Source organism: Parambassis ranga, chromosome 13, assembly GCF_900634625.1.
Source record: "Parambassis ranga chromosome 13, fParRan2.1, whole genome shotgun sequence".
NCBI classification, from domain to species: domain Eukaryota; kingdom Metazoa; phylum Chordata; class Actinopteri; family Ambassidae; genus Parambassis; species Parambassis ranga.
The window spans coordinates 16,723,385-16,744,405 of record NC_041033.1 but is presented as its reverse complement, the minus strand read 5'-3'; the positions used below and the strand labels follow the sequence as shown (position 1 = coordinate 16,744,405).

At 39.8% G+C, this 21,021-nt stretch overlaps 4 protein-coding genes across 6 annotated transcripts; all 4 read right to left on the bottom strand.

Moving 5' to 3' along the window:
• Positions 1–3,427: 3,427 nt before the first annotated feature.
• On the bottom strand, positions 3,428–6,088 carry LOC114444816 (P2Y purinoceptor 13-like). Of its 3 annotated transcripts, none has more exons than XM_028419657.1 (5): positions 5,866–6,088; positions 5,701–5,778; positions 4,987–5,190; positions 4,524–4,913; positions 3,428–4,234 (listed from the first exon to the last, which is right to left on the bottom strand). In XM_028419657.1, exons 3-5 carry the CDS (start codon positions 5,167–5,169, stop codon positions 3,749–3,751), a joined length of 1,059 nt encoding a protein of 352 aa, XP_028275458.1. In that variant the 5' UTR covers positions 5,170–5,190; positions 5,701–5,778; positions 5,866–6,088; the 3' UTR covers positions 3,428–3,748. The 3 variants fall into 3 exon arrangements, with proteins under 3 accessions (XP_028275458.1, XP_028275459.1, XP_028275456.1); XM_028419658.1 differs by having other exon boundaries at positions 5,701–5,781; positions 5,948–6,088; XM_028419655.1 differs by having other exon boundaries at positions 5,701–6,088.
• Positions 6,089–7,024: 936 nt separating this feature from the next.
• On the bottom strand, positions 7,025–8,192 carry LOC114445147 (P2Y purinoceptor 13-like). Its single transcript, XM_028420106.1, has 2 exons — positions 8,162–8,192; positions 7,025–8,016 (listed from the first exon to the last, which is right to left on the bottom strand). Exons 1-2 carry the CDS (start codon positions 8,190–8,192, stop codon positions 7,025–7,027), a joined length of 1,023 nt encoding a protein of 340 aa, XP_028275907.1.
• A 2,124-nt stretch (positions 8,193–10,316) lies between these two features.
• On the bottom strand, positions 10,317–11,303 carry LOC114445146 (P2Y purinoceptor 13-like). Its single transcript, XM_028420105.1, has one exon. The coding sequence runs from the start codon at positions 11,301–11,303 to the stop codon at positions 10,317–10,319; it is 987 nt and encodes a 328-aa protein (XP_028275906.1).
• Positions 11,304–12,523: 1,220 nt separating this feature from the next.
• On the bottom strand, positions 12,524–15,971 carry LOC114444763 (P2Y purinoceptor 12-like). The gene is made up of 5 exons (XM_028419562.1): positions 15,843–15,971; positions 15,679–15,723; positions 15,016–15,215; positions 14,486–14,745; positions 12,524–14,058 (listed from the first exon to the last, which is right to left on the bottom strand). Exons 4-5 carry the CDS (start codon positions 14,735–14,737, stop codon positions 13,264–13,266), a joined length of 1,047 nt encoding a protein of 348 aa, XP_028275363.1. The 5' UTR covers positions 14,738–14,745; positions 15,016–15,215; positions 15,679–15,723; positions 15,843–15,971; the 3' UTR covers positions 12,524–13,263.
• Positions 15,972–21,021: the final 5,050 nt, after the last annotated feature.

Here is a 21,021-nt window from a genome sequence, read left to right as displayed (position 1 = left end):
CAGCTCTTAAGTTGTTTTATGTTGTTTACCTCAGTTTTGTGTACTATTCAGACCATAGCCTAGTCCATCTCAAAGAGCCTGATGACTGTCCCTGCCCTGTGGAAGACAACATGCCTTGTTCCTGTGCCCAAGACCAAACATCCAAGCACACACAGCGACTACAGACCAGTTGCTCTGACTTCACATGTGATGAAGTCTCTGGAGAGGCTGGTCCTGAAACACCTGCGTGCTGTTGTGGAACCATCGCTGGACCCCCTGCAGTTTGCTTACCAGCCCCGTATTGGAGTGGAGGACGCCATCATCTACCTGCTGCACAGAGCACACACCTACTTGGAGGAAGCAGGTAACACTGTTAGAATCATGTTCTTTGATTTTTCCAGTGCGTTTAACACCGTGCAGCCTGCCCTTTTGAATAGGAAGCTCCTGGACATGCAGGTAGAGACCCCACTGGTCACCTGGATCACTAACTATCTTACAGGTCGACCACAATTTGTGAGGCTGAGGAACACTGTCTCGGACACGATAGTGAGCAGCACGGGGGCACCCCAGGGCACAGTACTGTCTCCATTCCTGTTCACACTCTATACATCGGACTTCAGACACAGCTCACAGTCCTGCCACCTGCAGAAGTTCTCGGATGACTCTGCCATTGTGGGCTGTACCAGCAGAGATCGGGAGGTGGAGTATATGAGTGTGGTGGACAGCTTTGTGGAGTGGTGCGGACAGAACCACCTGCAGCTGAATGTCACAAAGACAAGAGAGCTGGTGGTGGATTTCAGGAAGCACCAGACACTCCCAAACCCGGTCAGCATCAAGGGTACCAACGTGGACATTGTGGACAGCTACAAATACCTGGGTGTCCACATTGACCACAAACTGGACTGGTCCACAAATGCAGAGGCAATATACAGGAAGGGACAGAGTCGCCTGTATCTACTGAGGAGACTCAGGTCCTTTAACGTCTGCCAGACCATGCTGCAGATCGGTGGTCTCCAGCGCCATCTTCTACGCTGTAGTGTGCTGGGCCAGCAGGATGAAGACGGCCGACACCAACAGACTCAACAAGCTCATTAGGAAGGCTGGCTCGGTATTGGGAGTGGAGCTGGAGTCTGTGGTGGAGGTGACAGAGAGGAGGATACTGAGGAAACTCCTCAGTATTCATAACAACACATCTCACCCCCTGCACGACACACTGCTGTCCTACAGGAGCACATTCAGCGGTAGACTGAGACTGTCCAATAAAGGGCAGCACAGAACGCCACAGGAGGTCCTTCCTGCCAGTGGCCATCAGAATGTATAACTCCTCCCCTTTCTGTAGGGAGAAGCGCTACATAATCATGTCAGGCATCACTGTCATTCCCTCCACTTGTCTATATTTATGCTTACTTAGCACCTTACATCTCCATATTGTATCCATGTATCATGGATATATTGTGCTCATACTGCGTACTGAACTCTTATTTTTGGATTATAGTGACACTTATACTCTTATACTCTGTACTTAACTGCATGTAATGTAACTTGATACCTCTGGCACAAGAATTTCCTTCGGGATTAATACAGTCTTATCTTATCTTATCTTATCTTATCTTATCTTATCTTATCTTATCTTATCTTATTCTTTCATTGGTTTGCTGTGCTGTGACACTTAGCACAAGCTAGCCCACACGAACATAATTTCAGACATCTTATCCAAAAGCCAACTAGCTGTGTCCAAAATCAGGGGCTGCATCCTCAGAAGGACGTGGTATAGATGCTTGTACTTTATAGACAGAGTCCTTTTGAATAGAGGGGTCTATGTAGGACTTCCTGTTTGAGGGCACTGCTCTTGTTGCATGGCAACCTGCAGTTGATGCATACATTGAAAGGTTTACTCTAGCATGTGGGGTTTGCTAGAAAAACCACAGTGACACAATCATCTGCTCAGTTTAGGACACAAGGCAGCCTTCCTGTGCGCAATGTTATTGTTGTTAATGTAGAAGTAAAAGTAATGTTGCCGAAAATCATTGCGGGTGGAATTCAAACATCACTAATGTTTTGCATGGTGATATGAGCAAACCCTGGAGAAAAAGAGTCAAATGTAACACTTGTGGCATTGCAGACAGCGAGGTTCATTTTAATCTCTTATTCACAGAGTTTGAACAATTGAACAGTGTTTTTTTCCACAGTATATGTCTAAAGCTTTGATAAGCTACCTACAGTCTTTTCCCTGGGACACCTTGACATGAAACATTAATAAAACCACTGATTGGCAGCACTGACATGTAGACATGACAGCTTTCTCTGACATGCAAGCTGTGCCGCCATGAAACCTGTTATAGGAACTTGTCAGTCCCGGCGTCTTACCTGGTCCCTCATTATTATCCCAAATTTATGTGGGCGCCTACAGCCAGGATACACTATCTACAGGGTTTATTTAATTTCCATGAATGTCATTTAGAATTTCTAATAATTCACTACTGCAGGGTCATCTGTCAGAGGATTTAATCTAGGATGACGAACAGTACGGTCCCTGGCTGCAGCCGCTGCTCTGACCACACGGTAGCTCATTAATTTCCTGCCCAAATATCAGCCTCTGTCGTAACCGACAGAGGTGGGCTGGAGAAGGATCATATTTCATTATTACTTTAATCAAACCCACATGCAGACATTATTATAAATCAGGTGGCAGTAATCCTGCAGAACTTTGTGAATGTCCTGAAACCCATTTTCGGGTATTGCAGTGTTGGAAAGAGTTTTATTTTCATACATTGATGACAAACTGCACTTGTTCTTTTTGATTTTCCTTAAAGGTACAATGCAAAACCAACCCTGTCATGGGAAAATATGCAGTGACACCAGGACACCAGGACTGTCGAAGTCATTTGGATAAGGTAAGGTAACCATGCTTTGGCTGAAAAGAGACCAAAAGCATTGAGAGATATATCAGTCACCCAGCTTCTTAAAAAAGAATGGCAGTTTGCACGGCAGGTAGTGGGCCGTAGTGTTCAAGGTTTTATCTGGAACATTAAAAAGCCACAGCCTCCCCCATCCTCATAGTTTCTGTAACATACTCTATCACATAATCTCTAATCTCTCTACTCAGTGCTTGCTGTAAAGTAACTTCCTACTGTTAAACAAAAGTAACCAAGTGATAAGATCTTTTACGTAGCCTGAATATGATCTATCAGCTCTACTGTGGTATAAGTACTGTTGTTTACTGCTCTTATTGCCCTTTTTTATTTGCTGCCTGTGTTGCAACTTAACCACAGTGTGAGAGCGTGGCAGAAATTGTGCCACATGGTTTAGTTTGATACGATCTTGAATACCATCCCTCTGTGAAACACTGGTGTGTGGGCTGTGGCATTTGTTTGTGTTGACCCAGTAAAGATGCTTCAATGTAGTATGAAAAATATACATTTTATTAATATTATAATTTATTTGGTGCTGTTAAGATATTTACCCTTTAGCCAAAGTTTTGCAAAGGGAAAGTGCAGTTTGAATGAGATTAGAAAGAAGGAAGCACAAAATGACAAGGCAGCAACTAAGGAAGTGAGGTTGCATGACTTGGCAAACATCATAAAGAACAGTCAACAGTTTTTTTCCCAATATTTCCACAATTTTGTCCACACATTAATTTTTTTGATAATCTTGGATATCTAGATTTTTTTTACAACCATTGTCAAGATGAATTGCTATTTACAGGTGAAATGAACATTCTTTTAGACAGTGTCTCATCCTTTTTTTAATATATTAATTTTGTCCCGTTTTAGTATTGTCCGGAGTGTGGAGACCCATTATATGACAGTCTGTTACTGTAGGCTATTTGCGACATCTCCAGTTGAGTCGATGTTACTGTTGGAGATTCCTTAAAACCTTTGTGAAGTGGATTTCGGGAGAATGTGGCTGTCAGTCTTTTCCTGAACACTTTGCAGAGAAACACATAGATAAGCGGGTCCAGGCACACGTTAGTAGCTGACAGCCACAGGGTGGTTTCTTTGGCGATGTAAAGTGCGTTCTGTGCCCAGCATTGTCCTGCTGAGCTGCGTGTCTGGGTCAGAGTGTAGGGAACGCGGGCAAAGTGAAAGGGGGCAAAGCAGATGAAAAACACCCCCACCACGACAAAGACCTTTGCCTTGGTTCTGCGACTTGCAGCTTGTGATCTGCTCTTTGAGGCTTTGTATGACTCGTACACCTTCTTGCTAATGAATGTGTAGCAAACCACCATCAAGGCGAGCGTCCCCCAAAAAACCACCTGGAAACACACGTCAGAAAGAACACATGACAGGAAGTACTCAAAATAGTTGTGTCATTGAAGTGTTGCTGTAGTGTTAACATTAACACATCACAGTTAAGGTTCAGCAAGTGATCTGTGAAATATGCTCATTTGCTTTCATGCTGAGAGGTAAAAGATAAAAATGGTGATGTTTAAATCTGTATAGTAAATTTGAAGCCATCACTATCTTAGCTGGGCATTCAATTTTTAGGGACCTGAGTTAACAGACATTCTCAAGAATTACATTATTTCTTTAAATAATATCTACCTGGCAGAAGTAGTTGAATCCTTCATGCCACAGCAGGCCAGCTTTGCTCTTCATGGACGAGCACTTCAGTTTGCCTCTGGAGACCTGTGGCGTTTGGTCACTTAGAATAACATTGGGTAATGCTAAAGATAACATCACCACCCAAACAGCTGCACTGAGCACCTGACCAACACGAACACGCTGCAGGGCACACTTCCCAAAGGGCCTCACGATCTTTAGATAGCGGTCCAAGCTAATTAGTCCCAGCAAGAGGATGCTGATATACATGGTGATGTAGAAGAGCACTGCAGAGTATCGGCAGTGGAAGGCACGTAGATGCCAGGAACCCACACCTGCGTCGCTTAAGACTCTTAATGGGATGGTGAGGGTCATCAGCAGGTCAGCCACTACCTGTTGTTAAAAGATCACAAGTTTGTTTGTGTGTGTGTGTGTGTGTGTGTGTGTCTGTTTGTGTGTAACATACCACATTTTTAAGAAAGACCACAAATGTAGAGGTACTGGGGATGTTGAAGAAGATCCATGCAGCCATGGAATTCAGTATCAGGGCAACTATGAAGAGAATGCTGTACAGGCAGGGGAAAACCACCGCTGTCACACTGGTATCCCGAACACACTTGATGGAAGTGTTAGACAGTGTGTTGTTCATCTTCTGATCTTCAGTGGACCTCTGATGGGATACAACAGGAGAGATAAGAAAGTTATATAGAAATTATGCAAAGAAATTATTCACGTTTTTTGGCTATAATAATTTTCTGTATATACTCCAAGAAAGAACTGTAGCTAAATTGATCTAAATATTTTCCACTATTCGTAGGATACTATTTTAATAATAGTATTGCATGTCTTTGAATAAAATGTTACTCTTTTGACCCACAAATACATATTAACTACATCAATGTATTATGCTAATTTAGCCTAACACATACATGTACAGATTAACAGCCATCACAGAACTTTAATCTGTATTCTCTCTTTGTCTGACTGTATATCTGTCTGGTATGCTATCCTAGAATAACACTGAGGCCAGGAGCAGGTGCTATGGCAACCAAAGTATAAAACTTGTGTCTGTTTTAGTGTGCATACTAATGATAAATTAGCCACTATTGTTACACAAATTCTGTCCCTGTGCTATTCCATCTAAAAAGATACTCTTGTAGAGCCAATAATTGAGTCTTACCTTCTTTTTGAGTCTTTATCGTCTGTGACTGTGGGGCATTTCACAAAATGTAGGAAGTGAAATATCCAATTCCCCTTTCTTCTTTTCACGGTCCGCAAGCAGATGTAACAAAAGAAACCAGTTGGTATTTAGTTCTTCAATCTGTGAAGAAATATAAGTTCTAACCTGAGGATTGCGTCTGTCCTCTCAGTATCGCTCCTCCTTCTTTCTCTCTCTTTAACTGTGTGTGTGTGTTTGATGCTCTTACAATGGGTGGTCTCTGGAGCTACTGTGTGGCTGTCTTGTCACAATCCCAATGAGTTTGCCAGTCTTCCTCCGGGTGAAAGACTCTTTCCTTCCTTGCTTCCTGTTTCAATTGTCTGCCCAGAGGCTTGTTCAGCTCCGTGCCAGTCCCTCTGCCTCCGCTATAGCTTGCGTCAGTCTTAGTAGTTGTTGACAGGCGAACACCAAAGCAATTGACTTTTTTTTTTTTTTTTGACCCACATCTAGAAATTATATGCTACCAGGCAGACGGACAAGAAAAAAACAGCTGTGGTTTTAGTGGGCAAGAACGTGCATGCTGTGCTACTGACTTCTCATAAAATGGGTTTTATAATTCCCCTTACACATGCAACATGTTTTCTGTGACATAGATATAATTTCCTTCTGCTGGCCCCAGATCACGTTTTCATAAAATTGTATTCCCTTTTGCACTGCCTTGATAAATATAGTGCATTCTGAGAACAACATGACTTCCTGTGTGACTTTCATGGATTCGAGCCAGGAATTATGAGGAAGCTGCGAAGAGAGTAGCTTAGTTGTTGTGTTTTACAATAACATGACATGGAGACTTTGGTGGGTTCAAGACCTGCAGCTTACTGTCTAACTTTTGTCTTTAAATGCATGACTACAGTCTGGAACTGTTACTTCTGTTGTTTCTTACAGTTTTATGGAAAATAAAAGGTTAAAGGCAGAGTTGGATTTACATCCCTTCTGTTAATGGTAAATTCACAATTTTAATCTTTATTCTTTACAGCACATGTTAGCATACATTAGCATGCTGCAAACTCATATGTGTGGACAGATTACACATCTGTAGAGGTCCATTAAAGACATGACATTCTTACTGCAACTACAAATGTAAAAACACTGTGAAATACAAATATGAACTAGCTGCAATAATCCGTATGCATGGCTGGTTTATTCAAATTCTCAAGGAGTTCTGATTCCCCTAAAGTTTTGAACTAAGCTAATTTGTTAACATAAAACACAATTATAACATCACCCCTCTACACCCTACAAAGTAAATGACAAAATGAAAAAATCAGGTATTTCCATGAATCCATCAGAATCTACATTCCTTCTGTTTGTCTACAAAAGCTATTTTAACTGATGTGGAAGCACCTTCTATCATGGACATCAGTTTTTCCTTAAACTCTCGGCACAGAAAGACGTAGAGAAGTGGGTCCATGCAGATGTTAGTATTAGCGAGCCACAGGCTGAGATCTTTACCAAACTTGCCTGCTACATAAACACAATCAGTATTGGGAGAATAGTTGACTTGTTGAAAAGTGTATGGTATTCTGACAATGTGATATGGTCCAAAGGAAACAAAAAACACAATGATTACAAGAAAAACTCGTAATTTGATTTTCTGCTTTCCCTCGTTGTTATTGCTGCCAGAGTTTCTGAAAGATTGGATAACTTTGTTCGTGATGCAGATGTAGCAAACTGCGATGACCACGCTTACAAGCCAGAAGAAAACGTTGAGGAAAATCACTGCGTGTTGATGGAATTCTAGTCCCGCTGGTCCTTTCAGGGTCATACAGCTACTGATTTGCGTCATGTTGGCTACTGATCTGTTACTTAAAATAATATTTGGTAAACCTGTGCCTCCAAACAGTGCTACCCAGACTAAGCCTGACATCACTTTGCTAAAGATCACATTCTGACCAAAGAACTTATTGCGGGGCATCATGATCTTGAAGAAACGATCAAGACTAATTAAGCCCAACAAAGCGATGCATGTGTACTGTGTGCTGTAGAAAATGACACTGAAGAAGCGGCAAGAAAGTATGAATAACATGTTGGAGGCGCCCGGCAGGTCACTCGCAGCTTTGATTGGGATGATTAAGGTCATAATGACGTCAGCCGCTACAAGATTTTTCAGGTACACCACAAAAGTGGAGGTCGACTTTAGGTGCAGAGACACCCAAGCTGCCATACCATTCAGCAGCAACGCTATGGGGAACATCAGAAAGTAGAGGACTGAGACGAGGGTTGGATCGTAGCTTTTACACCCATTGGGAGACGTCTGATTTGATGCTGGGACTGGATCTGTGGAAAATGAAAACTAATTTTGAAATGTCATTTCCCAAATGTGACTTTTTGGATGTGGAGCTTTTGAAAGCAACAACAAACAAAAGACAACTTTTCACTTTTATATCAGCAAAACTGACATCTGAGTTATCCCGTCACTTACTTGAAACGGGCGGATCCAACCATTCATCCATTAGCTGCGGTGTTTCTGAGTTTAAGCTGCAGGCTAAGAAAAGCAAAGAGTTAGCATGATGTAATAGTAGTTCAGATATTTTGATTTAGTTTAAATATATTAAAATAAATAGTTTTCTAAAATACCCTATGTTTTTGAATATTTCTATACATAATCCTGTATTTAGTAGACTTTTTTTGTTTTATTTCCCAATACAAAAAGTACAAAGAAGTAAATAAAGTTTGAATACAATGTTAAGAAATTATTATTATTATTATTATTATTATTATTATTATTATTATTATTATTATTATTATTATTGTTGTTGTTGTTATTGTTATTGTTATTAATAATAATAATAATAATAATAATTCATTTTCCTTATTGACTTGTTGGACTCTTATAGACAAGATGACAAAGTATGTAACTCAGTTAATAAAACATAAAATGCTGGCTGACAGCAGTGGAAAAACAAATCAAACCCAGCTCTTTACAACTTTTCTCATTACTGTACATAAACCTGTAAAAGTAGAGATTACAGTATAGTATAATATATAGAAAAACATGCTATGTTATAGATTGCCTTCAGTGGCTATGTTATGTGAGCACCTGAACTCAAATGTTTGTTTTTGCCTTTGCACTTTGTAAACATGTTATCACTTAGTTGTATTATAGTTATAGTTTGTTTCACAAAGTTCAGTAGCAGCTAACACATTATGATTGATTATTCTGTCAAACAAACACTGCTACCTAAAGATGTGAATATGAAACCTTTTGTAGTAACTTACTGCGTGTGGACTTGACTCACTCTTCTCCAACACAATGATGGCTCTGTGTGATAACAAACTTACACAACAGGTGTTTAAGAAACACTGCTGATTTTCCTAGAAAACAAATCTACGTTTAAGCTATGGTACGACTGGCAATTTACCATAACATATGCAAAAGTAGGTAAAACTGACTTGTCTTTGCCAAAAGCTAAACATACATGATCATTGTATTTGCCTAACTACACTGAGAGCTGAGATTGAATGATGGGTGGGTAACCTATGAGATTCGGGCTGCTCTCCTTTTCATGAACTTTAGACGTCACTCTTTCTGCCTTGTCCTTCCTAAATGCTGCTTGTCAACCCAACCTCCAACTCTCTTGCATGTTTTATGCAAGTAATAAACTTCTGACTTATTAGCATAACAAATATTCCTAATAAAACATACGTAAGACTAAATACACATCATATTTTCTCTGACACATGGTGATTGTAATGTTTATTTCTGGTGCATACATGAGTTTTGCTTTGAGAAACATTTTAGCAGGATCTGTTTCTTTAATTAGCTAAAGCCAAACAGCCAAATAATCACCTCTGAATTTACTGTCGTCTATTTGTTTTTATGTATTTCTGACAGATTGATTGCACCTGTTATTGCCTGAAAGTGCTGCAGTGGCATCATTTGGCCAAAGGATGGTGTTGGTGGAGAAAGCTCTCCAGCTCTCACTGGAGCTTATTGTCTCACATAAACAAAGGAGGTGCAATAGCTGTCAGGACATTTTTTTGTTTATTGGCTTGGGCATTGTTATTTCACAGCTTGTCACTCTTGTGTATAGAACTAGTTTATCACAGAAAATGAAATCATTTGAAGCCATAAACACTTTTAAATAAAAGAAAACAAAGTGTTTACATTTTAATACAAGAGTTGTGAGAATATACGTGTTTATTTTTGCACTTGAACAACTGTACAGTAGCATTATATATCTTTATATAATAGTTTACAATCAAATAATAATAATGATTAAATTGACAATTAACACTATCTTTAAATTGTTGTGCCATTTTCCTGCACATTTACACTCCTACTTGAGATTTATCAACCATTGTTCCTACCCTAAATCTAAACAACAGCTGGCCAGGAAACATACACATACATAATATCACCACTTAAGTTTACTTTACAATTTGTGTATTCAAATACACTTAATTTACTGTGTAACAATACATTTACATATATACATTTACATGTTTCACAACTTAATCCTGTTAATGATAATAATGTTCATGTCAGGTCTTCATTTAGTCACTAGAGGGCGGTAGAACACAAACTTCAAACTGTCAGACTGCTATCAGATCTTTCTATATATATATTTATATATTTACGGTGAATTCTCCTCTTTTTCAACAGAGTATAACTTGACACAGATACCGATACCTTTCATCATCTCAACTAGCTTGTCTCTGAACTCCCTGCACAGGTAGATGTAGAGAAGAGGGTCCAGACAAGCATTCATGGTAGAGAGCCACAGGGCTAAGTCATATATCCCAACTAGCCATGTTTGAGCACACTCACTGATACCAAAGATCCCGTATAGTGTTAAAGGAATGCGTAATGCGTGCAGCGGTACAAAACAGAGAAAAAACACAATTAAAATACAGAAGACTCGTAGTTTGGTTCTTTTCTTCCCTTGGCTGTTGTTGCTCCCAGAGTTTCTGAAGGACTCCAGGACTTTCATGGTAATGCAAATGTAGCAGAAGACAATCAGTATACTGGCAAGCCAGAAGAGAATCTCCATAAGTAAAATGACAATGTCGTGATAACTCCGGCCAAGTGGACTTTTCATGGACATACAGAAATCTCTTGTGTTATTAGAAGGATCCTGGTTCGTTAGAATCATAGTTGGGATTGCTGTAGTGCCAAATATTGTAAACCAAGCGGAGGTGGACATTACTGTACTGAACATCACACTTTGTCCCAGCAGCTTTCCACATGGCCTAACAATCTTAAAGAAGCGATCCAGGCTTATAAGACTCATCAATATAATGCTTGTGTACAGAGAGCAGTAAAAAATGACATCGGTGTAACGGCAGGCAAAAACTTTTAACTTGACTGTTGCATCAGGAAGATGACTAGCTGCCATCACAGGGGCCGTCAAGGTCATCAGCAGGTCAGCACCCACCAGGTTTTTAAAATACACTATGAAGGTGGAGGTGGAGCGCAGGTGCAACGACACACATGCTGCTACCCCATTTAGCAGCAATGCGATGGGGAACAAGATAAAGTACAGATAGGAGATAACTGTATGCAAGGCCAAATGGCCTGATTGTTCACAGGGAGAAAACAGGCTGGATGTGTTGTTGGACATCATCAGGATCTGGGGGGAACAAAGCATTTCTCTTCAGTTGTCATCTGTGTAGTTAAGGGCAGCAAACTCAGAGAGTAAATCATTCTACCATCAACGCTGACTGGACAAGTTTAAAAAGTGAATTATCCTCCTTGATTGGAGCAACACGTTGTGATATGTGAATAAATTACCATGCAAAGAAAGAGGTTGTGTGACAGGGAGTGACTCAGCTCATAGAGTTTCTGGACTGGAGTTAGAAATTAGCCGGAACAGAGCACGTCCAGACTGACAATGATCACTGCTGCTAAATCTTCCCTGCTTGTCCTGATTTGCATGTGTCATTAGTTTATTAGACACTTGGTGCAATGATTGTTTTTCAGCACTCAACCATCATTTGAATGCTGTTTGAATGACACTCTTGGCACCAAATGATAAATGTTTCTACATTAGTGAATAAAAGGTCATATCACTTACATTGTCTGATCATTAAAGGAAAATGTTTCAGGAACATCTTTCACTCTGTTTTCTAATTGTCATATTGATTAATAAGTTCAAGCGTTAAGTGTTTTACTTTACATTATAATTCTCATTTTTCAGTTCCTTAAATGTTAGTGTTTTTCACAGTTCATCTAAAGTGAAAGGGTAGTGACAGTAGCTGAAAAAATAGTTGATCTGTTTTGACAGAGTGAATCAAAAGCTCCGTACTGGAACAAATGAAATCAATTTAGGATTATTATATAAATATACACTCATGGTTACAATGCCTCTCCCCATTTAGATCAAAGCTTAATGCACAGAAACCACTAAACCAAAGCCACAGCTCAGTATATTCAGTCTAAAAAAAAAAATAAATAAAAAAAAATAAAAAAATAAAAAAAATAAAAATAATAGCCTATATACTTTTAATATTAGTTCATTGCAGATGTCTCATTCCATGAAAAATACTTTTTTAGTTGTCAGTAAGTGAAATGATATTAAGTCACTCACCGCTCAGAATGGTTGTTCCCTTAAAGCCACACAGTGCAACCTTTAAAATAACAATTTACAATTGTCCGTCAGCCTCTTCAGCCAGAGAGATGCAAATCCATGAAGGTGTTTGTCTCTTTCTGGAAGTAGGGGGGGCATGTTGTAGTTAGCTTTGAGTTTACGCAGTTTAAAATCCAGTCAAATGGACTAATACCATAGTTTTTTTAAAGATGTTTCACCACTCCCTTGAATGGCTTCATTAGTAAATGGACTGATGAACATGTTGTGGCCAAGAGAGCCATACATGATTTATTTGGTACATCAACACAAATTACATGTCCACACACTTAAACTTACTATATGCTGATTTCAAGTCATTTTGTCTATGTTCCTGGAACAGAAAGCACATATTTGGAAATCCCCAGTTATGCTTTTTAATTCCATTGAAGCTCTATTATATCCATGTGATAAATGGGTGTGGATTAGTGTTAGCAGCAGAACCAACAACAAAAACAATCCCACAGAAATTCAGGCATTATACTGTATTTTAACACATTAACCTGCTAAAAGGTTTGATCATCCTGAAGCCTGCACTTTCATACTGTTTGCATAAAATAAGCTTTTGCAAATGTAATTTAAAGATTAGCAAAAATGAAAATATTGAAGAGAAACCAAATGTTTTGTTATGCACTTCATTTGAGAACAGAAAGAAGAACAAAGAAAGTATGAACATCAGCAAAGCTTAACTTCTCTATGTGCTAGTACACTATTTTTTAGAGATAATATAAAAAAGCTGTTTAAGCTACAGTGTCAAACCCAAAGATTTAAAGAGCTGGTTGAGGGTTGATTGATAGAACATGAACGCATTTGTTTAGCTTGCAGTGTAACTCTTCTCCTTACTATACTCACAAATGTATCACCCCTCTGGCCCCACAAAGACCCCACAAAGCTGAATTTGGAATTCCAATTCTAATAGCAGTGCAATTTTATACCAGATTACAAAAGAACAGTTTATTTATGTACAGGCAGAGGAGTCTCTCAGAGGGGGGCTGCCTGTATCTGTATTGGACCCTCTTCCTGTTAACCAGCTACATGTACCAGGAGGCAGCTGCAGGGTTTTGAACAGGGTTGTCCTGAAGGACTTACATAGGAAGAAGTAGATGAGGGGGTCCAGGAGAGAATTCAGAGATGAGAGGAAAAGTGTGCTTTCCTTCAGCTGAAAGAAGAAGAGCTTAAGTTTACAGTCAAAGAGAACACCTCGGGTTTGGCTCATTGTGTAGGGCACACGGGCAAAATGAAATGGAACAAAACACACAAAGAACACCGCCAGAACCAGGAACACGTTTGCGTTCATCTTTCTTTTGGACTGAGTGCTGTGAGACTTAGTCCGAGAGTAAGATCTGTATAGCTCTCTGGTGATTAGAGTGTAGCACACCATCACAGTCACTAGGTTACCCCAGAAAATCACTTGACAGACATGATTTACCACCTCATGCCAATACAGGCCAGCCACTGTCTTCAAGTTGCTGCACTTAAAATATGGAGAAGTTGGAGTTTTACTTGTTAGGATCACATTGGGCAGACAGAGAATCAGCAGAAAAGTCCAGATGGTTCCTGAAAGGATTTTGCGACGGGCCAGTCGAGCAGAGTTTGTTCCCCGAAAGGGCTTAAGAGTCTTTCTGCAGCGATCGATGCTAATTAGACCAAAAAAGAGGATGCTGATGTACATAGTGAGGTAAAAGAGCACCGAAGAAACTCGACACACAAATATCCGTAGACCAGTGGATGCCATGTTGGAGTCTGACAGCACCTGCGGAGACAGTATTCAGTGAACACATTAAAAACATTACTTTCACATCAGCAAGAGCCATTGTGAGTCTTGTGAGAGAAGTTACACCTTCTCTCACAAGACACTTAACAGACAATAAAACAACACAAGGTCTTGACACATCTTGAGGTACTTGGTTAACCCCTCTGCTTTTCATGGCTTTTGGTCATTAGCCACAATTATACATTTGCTTTGTTTCCTCATTCTTTTTGGCTTGAATCCACACAGTTGGACATGATATTTTTGTTTAATAGATAATGTTAGTTCATTTAAGAATGTCAGGGAGGGTGTCCTTATCATTTCAAATAATGCGCATCACTTGACTTATTCACCTATGCAGACTCATAATTCAGATAGATAGATAATAATATTTTTTAACTGTGACATGATACATGATAGTGTAGCAAACCTTGAAAGGGAATGTGAAGGTCATGATGACATCTGCAACAACAATATTCTTCAGGTATATGATGAAGTGAGACCGCGAGGGGATGCGAAAAAACACCCACACCGCCATGCCGTTCAGTAACATCCCCACCAGGAATAGAAAGGAGTAGAGAACAGGGAAAACCACCGTCTTCAAAATGTTGTCCCGGGAACAAGTGCTGTTAGTGTGGCTGTGATTGCCCAGCAACAGAGGGAATGTTGTGTTTCTCTCCATGTGTGTTGCTTTAAAATATTTGGAAAAAGCAAAGAAGAATAACCTTAAAATGCTAAAACAACATAAGTCTTTATAAGTAGCATACAAAGTGCACCAGTGTGGGCCATACTAGCTCTGCAATGTCACAGATTGTGTGTGCACGTGTTGAATTCAGCTTGATAAGTTGTAACAACAGTGTAGCTGTATTTTTACAGTCTTTAATGCTTTTATCATCTTTTGTAATGTTTGCAACAGGACTAGACTCAAAAAAATATATAATTCAAGCTACTATAACTGACCTGTTACTCTTGCAGGTGTGTGTCAGTGCAGCTCCGGTAGTTTACTGGTCCCACTCTTTTTCAGTAATGTCCTTGAATGTTATCTGATATCCGTCTGGTTCAGTCACTTTCGATGTGTGTGTGTGTTTGTGCGGGTTGATAAAGTTACAGGAAGACTTTCTTCATGGCTTCTCCTTTCTCTTTCCTGTCGTGAGCAAAGGCTGTAGAGAACAGTTTTAACTGCATTTTAGCCGACATATAAAGTGTTTCACTGTTTACCTGAAATAGACAGTAAAATAACATGTTTGAAAACACATTGCAGCATATGTAAAATACAGCATTTATTGAGAATATAATTGTCTCCTGAGTTGGTTTTAGTTTCAAATGATCTTCCTGTAACCATCAGTTAGAGGCTATAAATAGAACTCTTTCACATTTTGTTGTAAATGTTGTGTAATTTCTGGTGCCTTTGCATTTTGCTTAAAATGTTTATGAGCATTATTGTATTCTAGAATTACTGAATTGTTATTTTCGAATACAAATTATTGGTCATCTGTAAAGCATAACTTTAAATGTGTCTCTCTGATGAGAGTTGAGTCAGTCCATTGAAACTTCGTCTGGATGCTTGCCAAAGTCATTTTCATGCACTCAGCAAGCCATGTTCCATCAGTAAAATGTTTTTACCCTTTGTCCTCCTCTTGGAGACAGAACATGAAGCAACTTCCCCCTCTGTTTAAATAAAAGTGTAGCAGACAAAGAGTCACAATGATGAATAACATGAAACAAAAGTGATTTTATACTAAACAATATATTGTTTATATATTATTCAATGACAGATACATACTTACAGGTAAACAATCAAGTTTGTTATAACCAGTGATGCTCAAAACCACATGTTGCTGTTTGGGAGAGGTCGTATAAAGGCTGACAACAAAAACCTTTTTTTGCAACAACTTTATGAAGTTTGTGGCATGAATTTAAAATAAGCAACTGAAGATTTGTGCGCAATAGTTCTTTAATCATTACATGACTTGCCTTTTATCCTCTTTTGTGCCATCACTTAGCATGGCAATGCTGCAACTTCCTGTGTCTGCGCCAAGACTGGCATAATCAGCTATATTCAGTTCCTTTAACTGTCACCTAAATACATGTGTGTGTATGTTTTGTGATCTTATTCAAGCTAAATGTTCAGTTGACTGCTGTTCTGCTGTAGTTAAGGTCAGTTTCTCATCACTCCAAAGTCATGTTTCCTACAGCTGTGATCGCTTCACATCTGGGTCTGATCAGGACAGAATTGAAGCATGCATTCTGTTGGACAGGACTCAGCAGTTACACATGCTGCTTTTCGGTCTGTCTGTGCATCAATTTTTCTGCACTTCTACTTACCCAGGTTTGACATACAGTAAGTTGGTCAAACATTCAGCCCCCTTTTACAATGTAAGCGGAGTCCCATGTTTTCTTTGGATCCTACCGTGTAATTCTACCTCTCACATCCCTCATTTACACAAGTACACAGTTGCATGCAGACATTAGCACTATATTCACATAGTTGTATCCTCATTGGCTTCCTCTCAGACAGACAGGAAGAAGGGAATGAGAAGAGATAATAAAAGAACATAACACATGACTTAACTCAAATTCTATTTAAACCTCTCTGAGCACCCCTACACACACACACACACACACATTCCCTCTTGGTTGCTGCACTCCTTTCCTCACCTCCCTTGTGCCACCTCCTGGCCTTTCAGTCACCACTCATTTTCTGCCAGCAGGCACACCACAGATCAGTCTTTCTTTCAATGTCAAGGCAGTTCCCTTTTCCACCCCATGGTGATGATGAAGTTAGAGTGTGGATGGAGGAAAACTTCTCTCTGTGAGGTATCACCTTTAGCAGCAGAAATAGCCTGTCTTTACATAGCCTGTGTAGTGGGGGCAGCCATAAGGTTGAGAAAGAGAAATCCCAGTGTTCAAAGAAAAAACATCAAGCTAATAAGAGGCAAAGAGTCAAAACAGCTGCAGGATGAAGATGCTGGACAGGGTAGAACTGAAGTGTGACCTCTGACCCTCACCAGCAGTCGATGGTTGATCATCTTGTCACTGTGACAAGTTGTGAAAGCGACGTCTTTCCACATAAAGAGGGAAAGAAAGAAGCATTGAGGGTGGTCCTTGCTTGTGGTTTGTTTGTCACTGTCTTTTGTCTTTATGTATGTGTGTTTTTGTGTATACATTTCCTTTGGCAGGCTTTCAGATTTCCACACATAGCTGAAATGTGTAGGCCATTCTTTGTTTTGACAGTGTAAGGTTTCTGTAGCTACTGTTTCTGCTCCTGGGTCTGTCTCCCATATGGTTATCCACGCTGAACAATCTGAAGCTGCTCATGTGGAGGTGAAAGGGGAGGTTGGTGTAGAAGTAAAACATACTGTGAGCCACAGTGTTTCTAACTTTTATTAAAGATGAAACCACACTTTCTGCCACGGACCATTAGGGTGTTAAGCATCACTACACGTTTGTAATAATAATAATAAAAAAAAAACATACAGAAATGGTCTATCTGTCCCACTGCAGATGCTGTTTTATGTCTTCAGGAGTAATTTGGTAACTGCTGACTTAGGTACATTCTTTCATTTTTCATAAGCCCCATGTGTCCAGTATGGGTGTGTTGACTGTCTGGATCAGAATGCACACACAAACACACACCGTCAATGGGTCCAACTGGCTCCTGGGCTTTTTCGTTTCTACCGGTGAATGATGTCGTTGATTCCATCTGGGGCTCCAGTTTGTTGCTCATGTAGATGTTTTCCTAGCAACTGCTTTTATTTGGGTATTTTTTACAAAATCAGTGTCTCAGGTCTGGCTTCTGCATCAGTGAATGACCTACTAAACACTACATGGCTTACACAACTGAACTTTCCAAAAGTACATCCATTGTATTTCTCAGTTTATGAGTTTTACTCCCATTGTGACTCATGTGTTTGTTAAAGAATTTCCTTATGGGATTAATAAAGTTTAATCTTTATTTTCCTTACAAAAAAAGTGTTTTTTTTAACTACACCTTTACCATACAGTACAGTATGTTAAGACCTGTGCTTAACAGCCTATGGCATTAGTAAAAGATGTACATTCTGAGCCATTAGTACACCTGTACAGTACATGCTCAGTTCATGCCTCAGTTTGGACCTCAGAGCTGTGACAATAATCATACTGTAAAAACAACAACCACTGGAAGGGAAGCATAAGCAGCAACACATATGAAAGCAGCAGAGAAAAACACAGTATTATTTGAGCATTTTATCTTTAGTAGGTAATATTACCGCTGGTGTATATAACTGCATAGCATTGTCACTCTATGTAACGAAGCTCTTTAGTGTGTCAGGTTAATTCTCACATGAAAATGCACTTACTGACATCCATCATAGAAACTGAGTCCAGTGTGTGAGTCAGCTTGGCAGGGTGGGAGTTTTTCAGATTCCATTAGCAGACCTTCCTGTCTGCAGGAAACACTGATCAACATTAATTGGATAACTGGTTCACCTCCATCATCTTGCAGATTTGACCACAGTAGAGAGTGTTGATTCATGTCAAGTGTCTATAGATATCAATATAATAGGGCTATTGTAAAATATCCCGACACTTGATTTGAGGTAAGGACTAGCTCTCTGGTTTTATGTGGATGTTACATCAAAATGAGCATCAACATCTGCAGCCCGCATCACACTTACACACACTCCTCACCCACCCTGGTGCTAATCAGTTATCTCTACTACCCGCTGGTGAGTAAGTAACACTGGAATGTACATTCATTTTGTTACTTACTGACCGAAGAGCAGAAGCATGAGAGTTGCAGAAAGAAAAAGAGGGACAACAGCTTTCTTTGAGAAGCGGTCTAGTGTGGGATACCAGGCATATTTGACAGGGTGTCACTGTGTGCTCAGCAGAGACCTGTGTGCACACAGACGGCAGCAGAAACTGTCCATTTCATCTATTAAACACAGTGCTGAAGAATATGTGTGCAAGAAAAAGGTCAACGTCATGTACAAAAAGTTCAAGATAGGCCTACACATAGTTTAAAACAAAAAGACTCATGTTCTACAGAGAGCAAGATATCAGGTGGATGTACTCTGTGTTCCATCATGTTGTTTGAAACAAAACCATCCCTACAAATTCATTTGTTGTGCTTTGGATATGAGGCAATGTACCGTAAAAATGGGAATGTGTAGAGTCGACTTTTATGATGCGAGTAGCAAACATTACTTTAGCAGCAGCTGCAGAGCTGTTGAGGGTTTGTTTTCCCTGTGATGTCATGGTGCTATCTGAGGTTGCTAGGTACCATTTATGTGAGGCAGACAAGCTACAGCAGGTGAGGTAAATGATGTCATGTATAAAACACCGTGAAACTGTTTACATGTGTGGCACAGTGACACCATTGCTGTGGGGCTGTTTTAGTTACCTGGATACCGGATGATTTTTTTCAAAGAGACTTTCATATTTAAATCTTACATAGTTTTTAAATAACAAAGTTTGTTGTAGATGTTGGTTACCTGCCAATATACATAAACATACTAAGGTTACATGTTTGCATATCATTTTGTTAATATCAAAAGATTAAATAAACTTACTGTGGCTCTGTGATCTTGCAGAACTGTAATGGCCCATTTCCTAATCAGAGTTGTGTGAATATATAACTGCATGGTTAAATAGTCATATAAAATATGACAGATATCATCACTCTATCTGCTACATAAACCTAGTAAAATGTCTGCCTAGAGATTGTTACGGTATGTTGTAATGAACTCGAGAAGGCCTTTGTATAGAGCTGCCCAATGCTATGACTTATGCTGCCGCTGTCTTATTTTTATTTATAGGTGTTTAGTGTTTCCTCAGCTGTGTCCCAGCTCCTCCAGATTGCATCTAAATTACACATTGGCTTTACTGCAGTGTGGTAAATTAAACTTTACTTCCAGAAGCACAGAGGAAACGCTGACTGTGTCTGAGCAGAGGAATGTAATTTGCAAACACATGACCCTCTTTCACATTGTTGCTACAGCATGGTCTTTGTTTTCTTCTACTGGAAAATAATTCGATTTTACAAGAATATTGGAAAGCAGTCAAACAGTAGAAGTACAGTATCTTAATCTCAGGAATCTGCTTTGGTTAATTGGGACCCTTTCAGAAGACAGATATACAACATTGCTGGCTTCATCACTCTCAAAGTGACGCCATTCTGTCATCCAGATTTACAACCCCCTTAGCATCTCATTCTACGTTAAAAGTTTCCTGGAACAGATAAACCTGTCACAGCCTCTGCTGTAAAGTAACAGTTCCACACTGTTGATGCAACCTAATTGGGTGCGATGGCTACTTTAAAAGCCGCCCACCCTTCTTTTGTAACTCAGTAATTAAGAAAGAATTTGATGTTTTCAGTTTAGTGTTTGTGTGAGCAGGCTCCACCAGTCCACCTGGGTAATCTCTGGGGACCAAAGGACCACATCTGCACCCAATCAGAAGCCCCCCCCCTCCCCCCCACGGAAGTACTTCCACTGCCTTTAGGACACTTAAGGATACGGTCCCATTAAAATGTGTACTGTGCCTTATGATACACAAACTCTTTGTACCATGTCAGGCATTTTTTAAAATTTATTGCAACCCTCTTCCATTTAATGTTTGCTGCAAGCCTTTAGTCACAAGTTGGCTTGTCCCTGGCCTCCTATGGCTCGCTAATAGTGTTGAAAGATCCCTTCCTTTTCCCTCACTAACATATAAAATATTAGCTGAAAGATTATCAAACCTGGGAGCACCATCACAGCATGGCAGTTCCTTGAAGATGGATGCAAAGATAGATTGATGTTGCGGCTGGAAGGTGGAGGTGTGGATTCTACACTGCTGGTGTGACATTCCAGCAAGGCCACAGAGACACCAATCTACTGTATGTGTATCTACAAAGCTAGTGTGTGTGTGTAACGGAAAGGCCTATTTTAATATTTTGAATAGGCCTTCCCAAACCACAAGCTTCGATTGCAGGAGGAAAAA

Coding starts and splice junctions, on each gene's coding strand:
- LOC114445146 (XM_028420105.1), bottom strand. CDS start 11,303: ATGTCCAACAACACATCCAGCCTGTTTTCTCCCTGTGAACAATCAGGC.
- LOC114444816 (XM_028419655.1), bottom strand. CDS start 5,169: ATGAACAACACACTGTCTAACACTTCCATCAAGTGTGTTCGGGATACC. Junction 4,914..4,986: donor TGGTCTTTCTTAAAAATGTG/GTATGTTACACA, acceptor TTTTAACAACAG/GTAGTGGCTGACCTGCTGAT. Junction 4,235..4,523: donor GATTCAACTACTTCTGCCAG/GTAGATATTATT, acceptor GTGTGTTTCCAG/GTGGTTTTTTGGGGGACGCT.
- LOC114445147 (XM_028420106.1), bottom strand. CDS start 8,192: ATGGATGAATGGTTGGATCCGCCCGTTTCAA. Junction 8,017..8,161: donor GTTGGATCCGCCCGTTTCAA/GTAAGTGACGGG, acceptor CATTTTCCACAG/ATCCAGTCCCAGCATCAAAT.
- LOC114444763 (XM_028419562.1), bottom strand. CDS start 14,737: ATGGAGAGAAACACAACATTCCCTCTGTTGCTGGGCAATCACAGCCAC. Junction 14,059..14,485: donor CCTTCACATTCCCTTTCAAG/GTTTGCTACACT, acceptor CTGTCTCCGCAG/GTGCTGTCAGACTCCAACAT.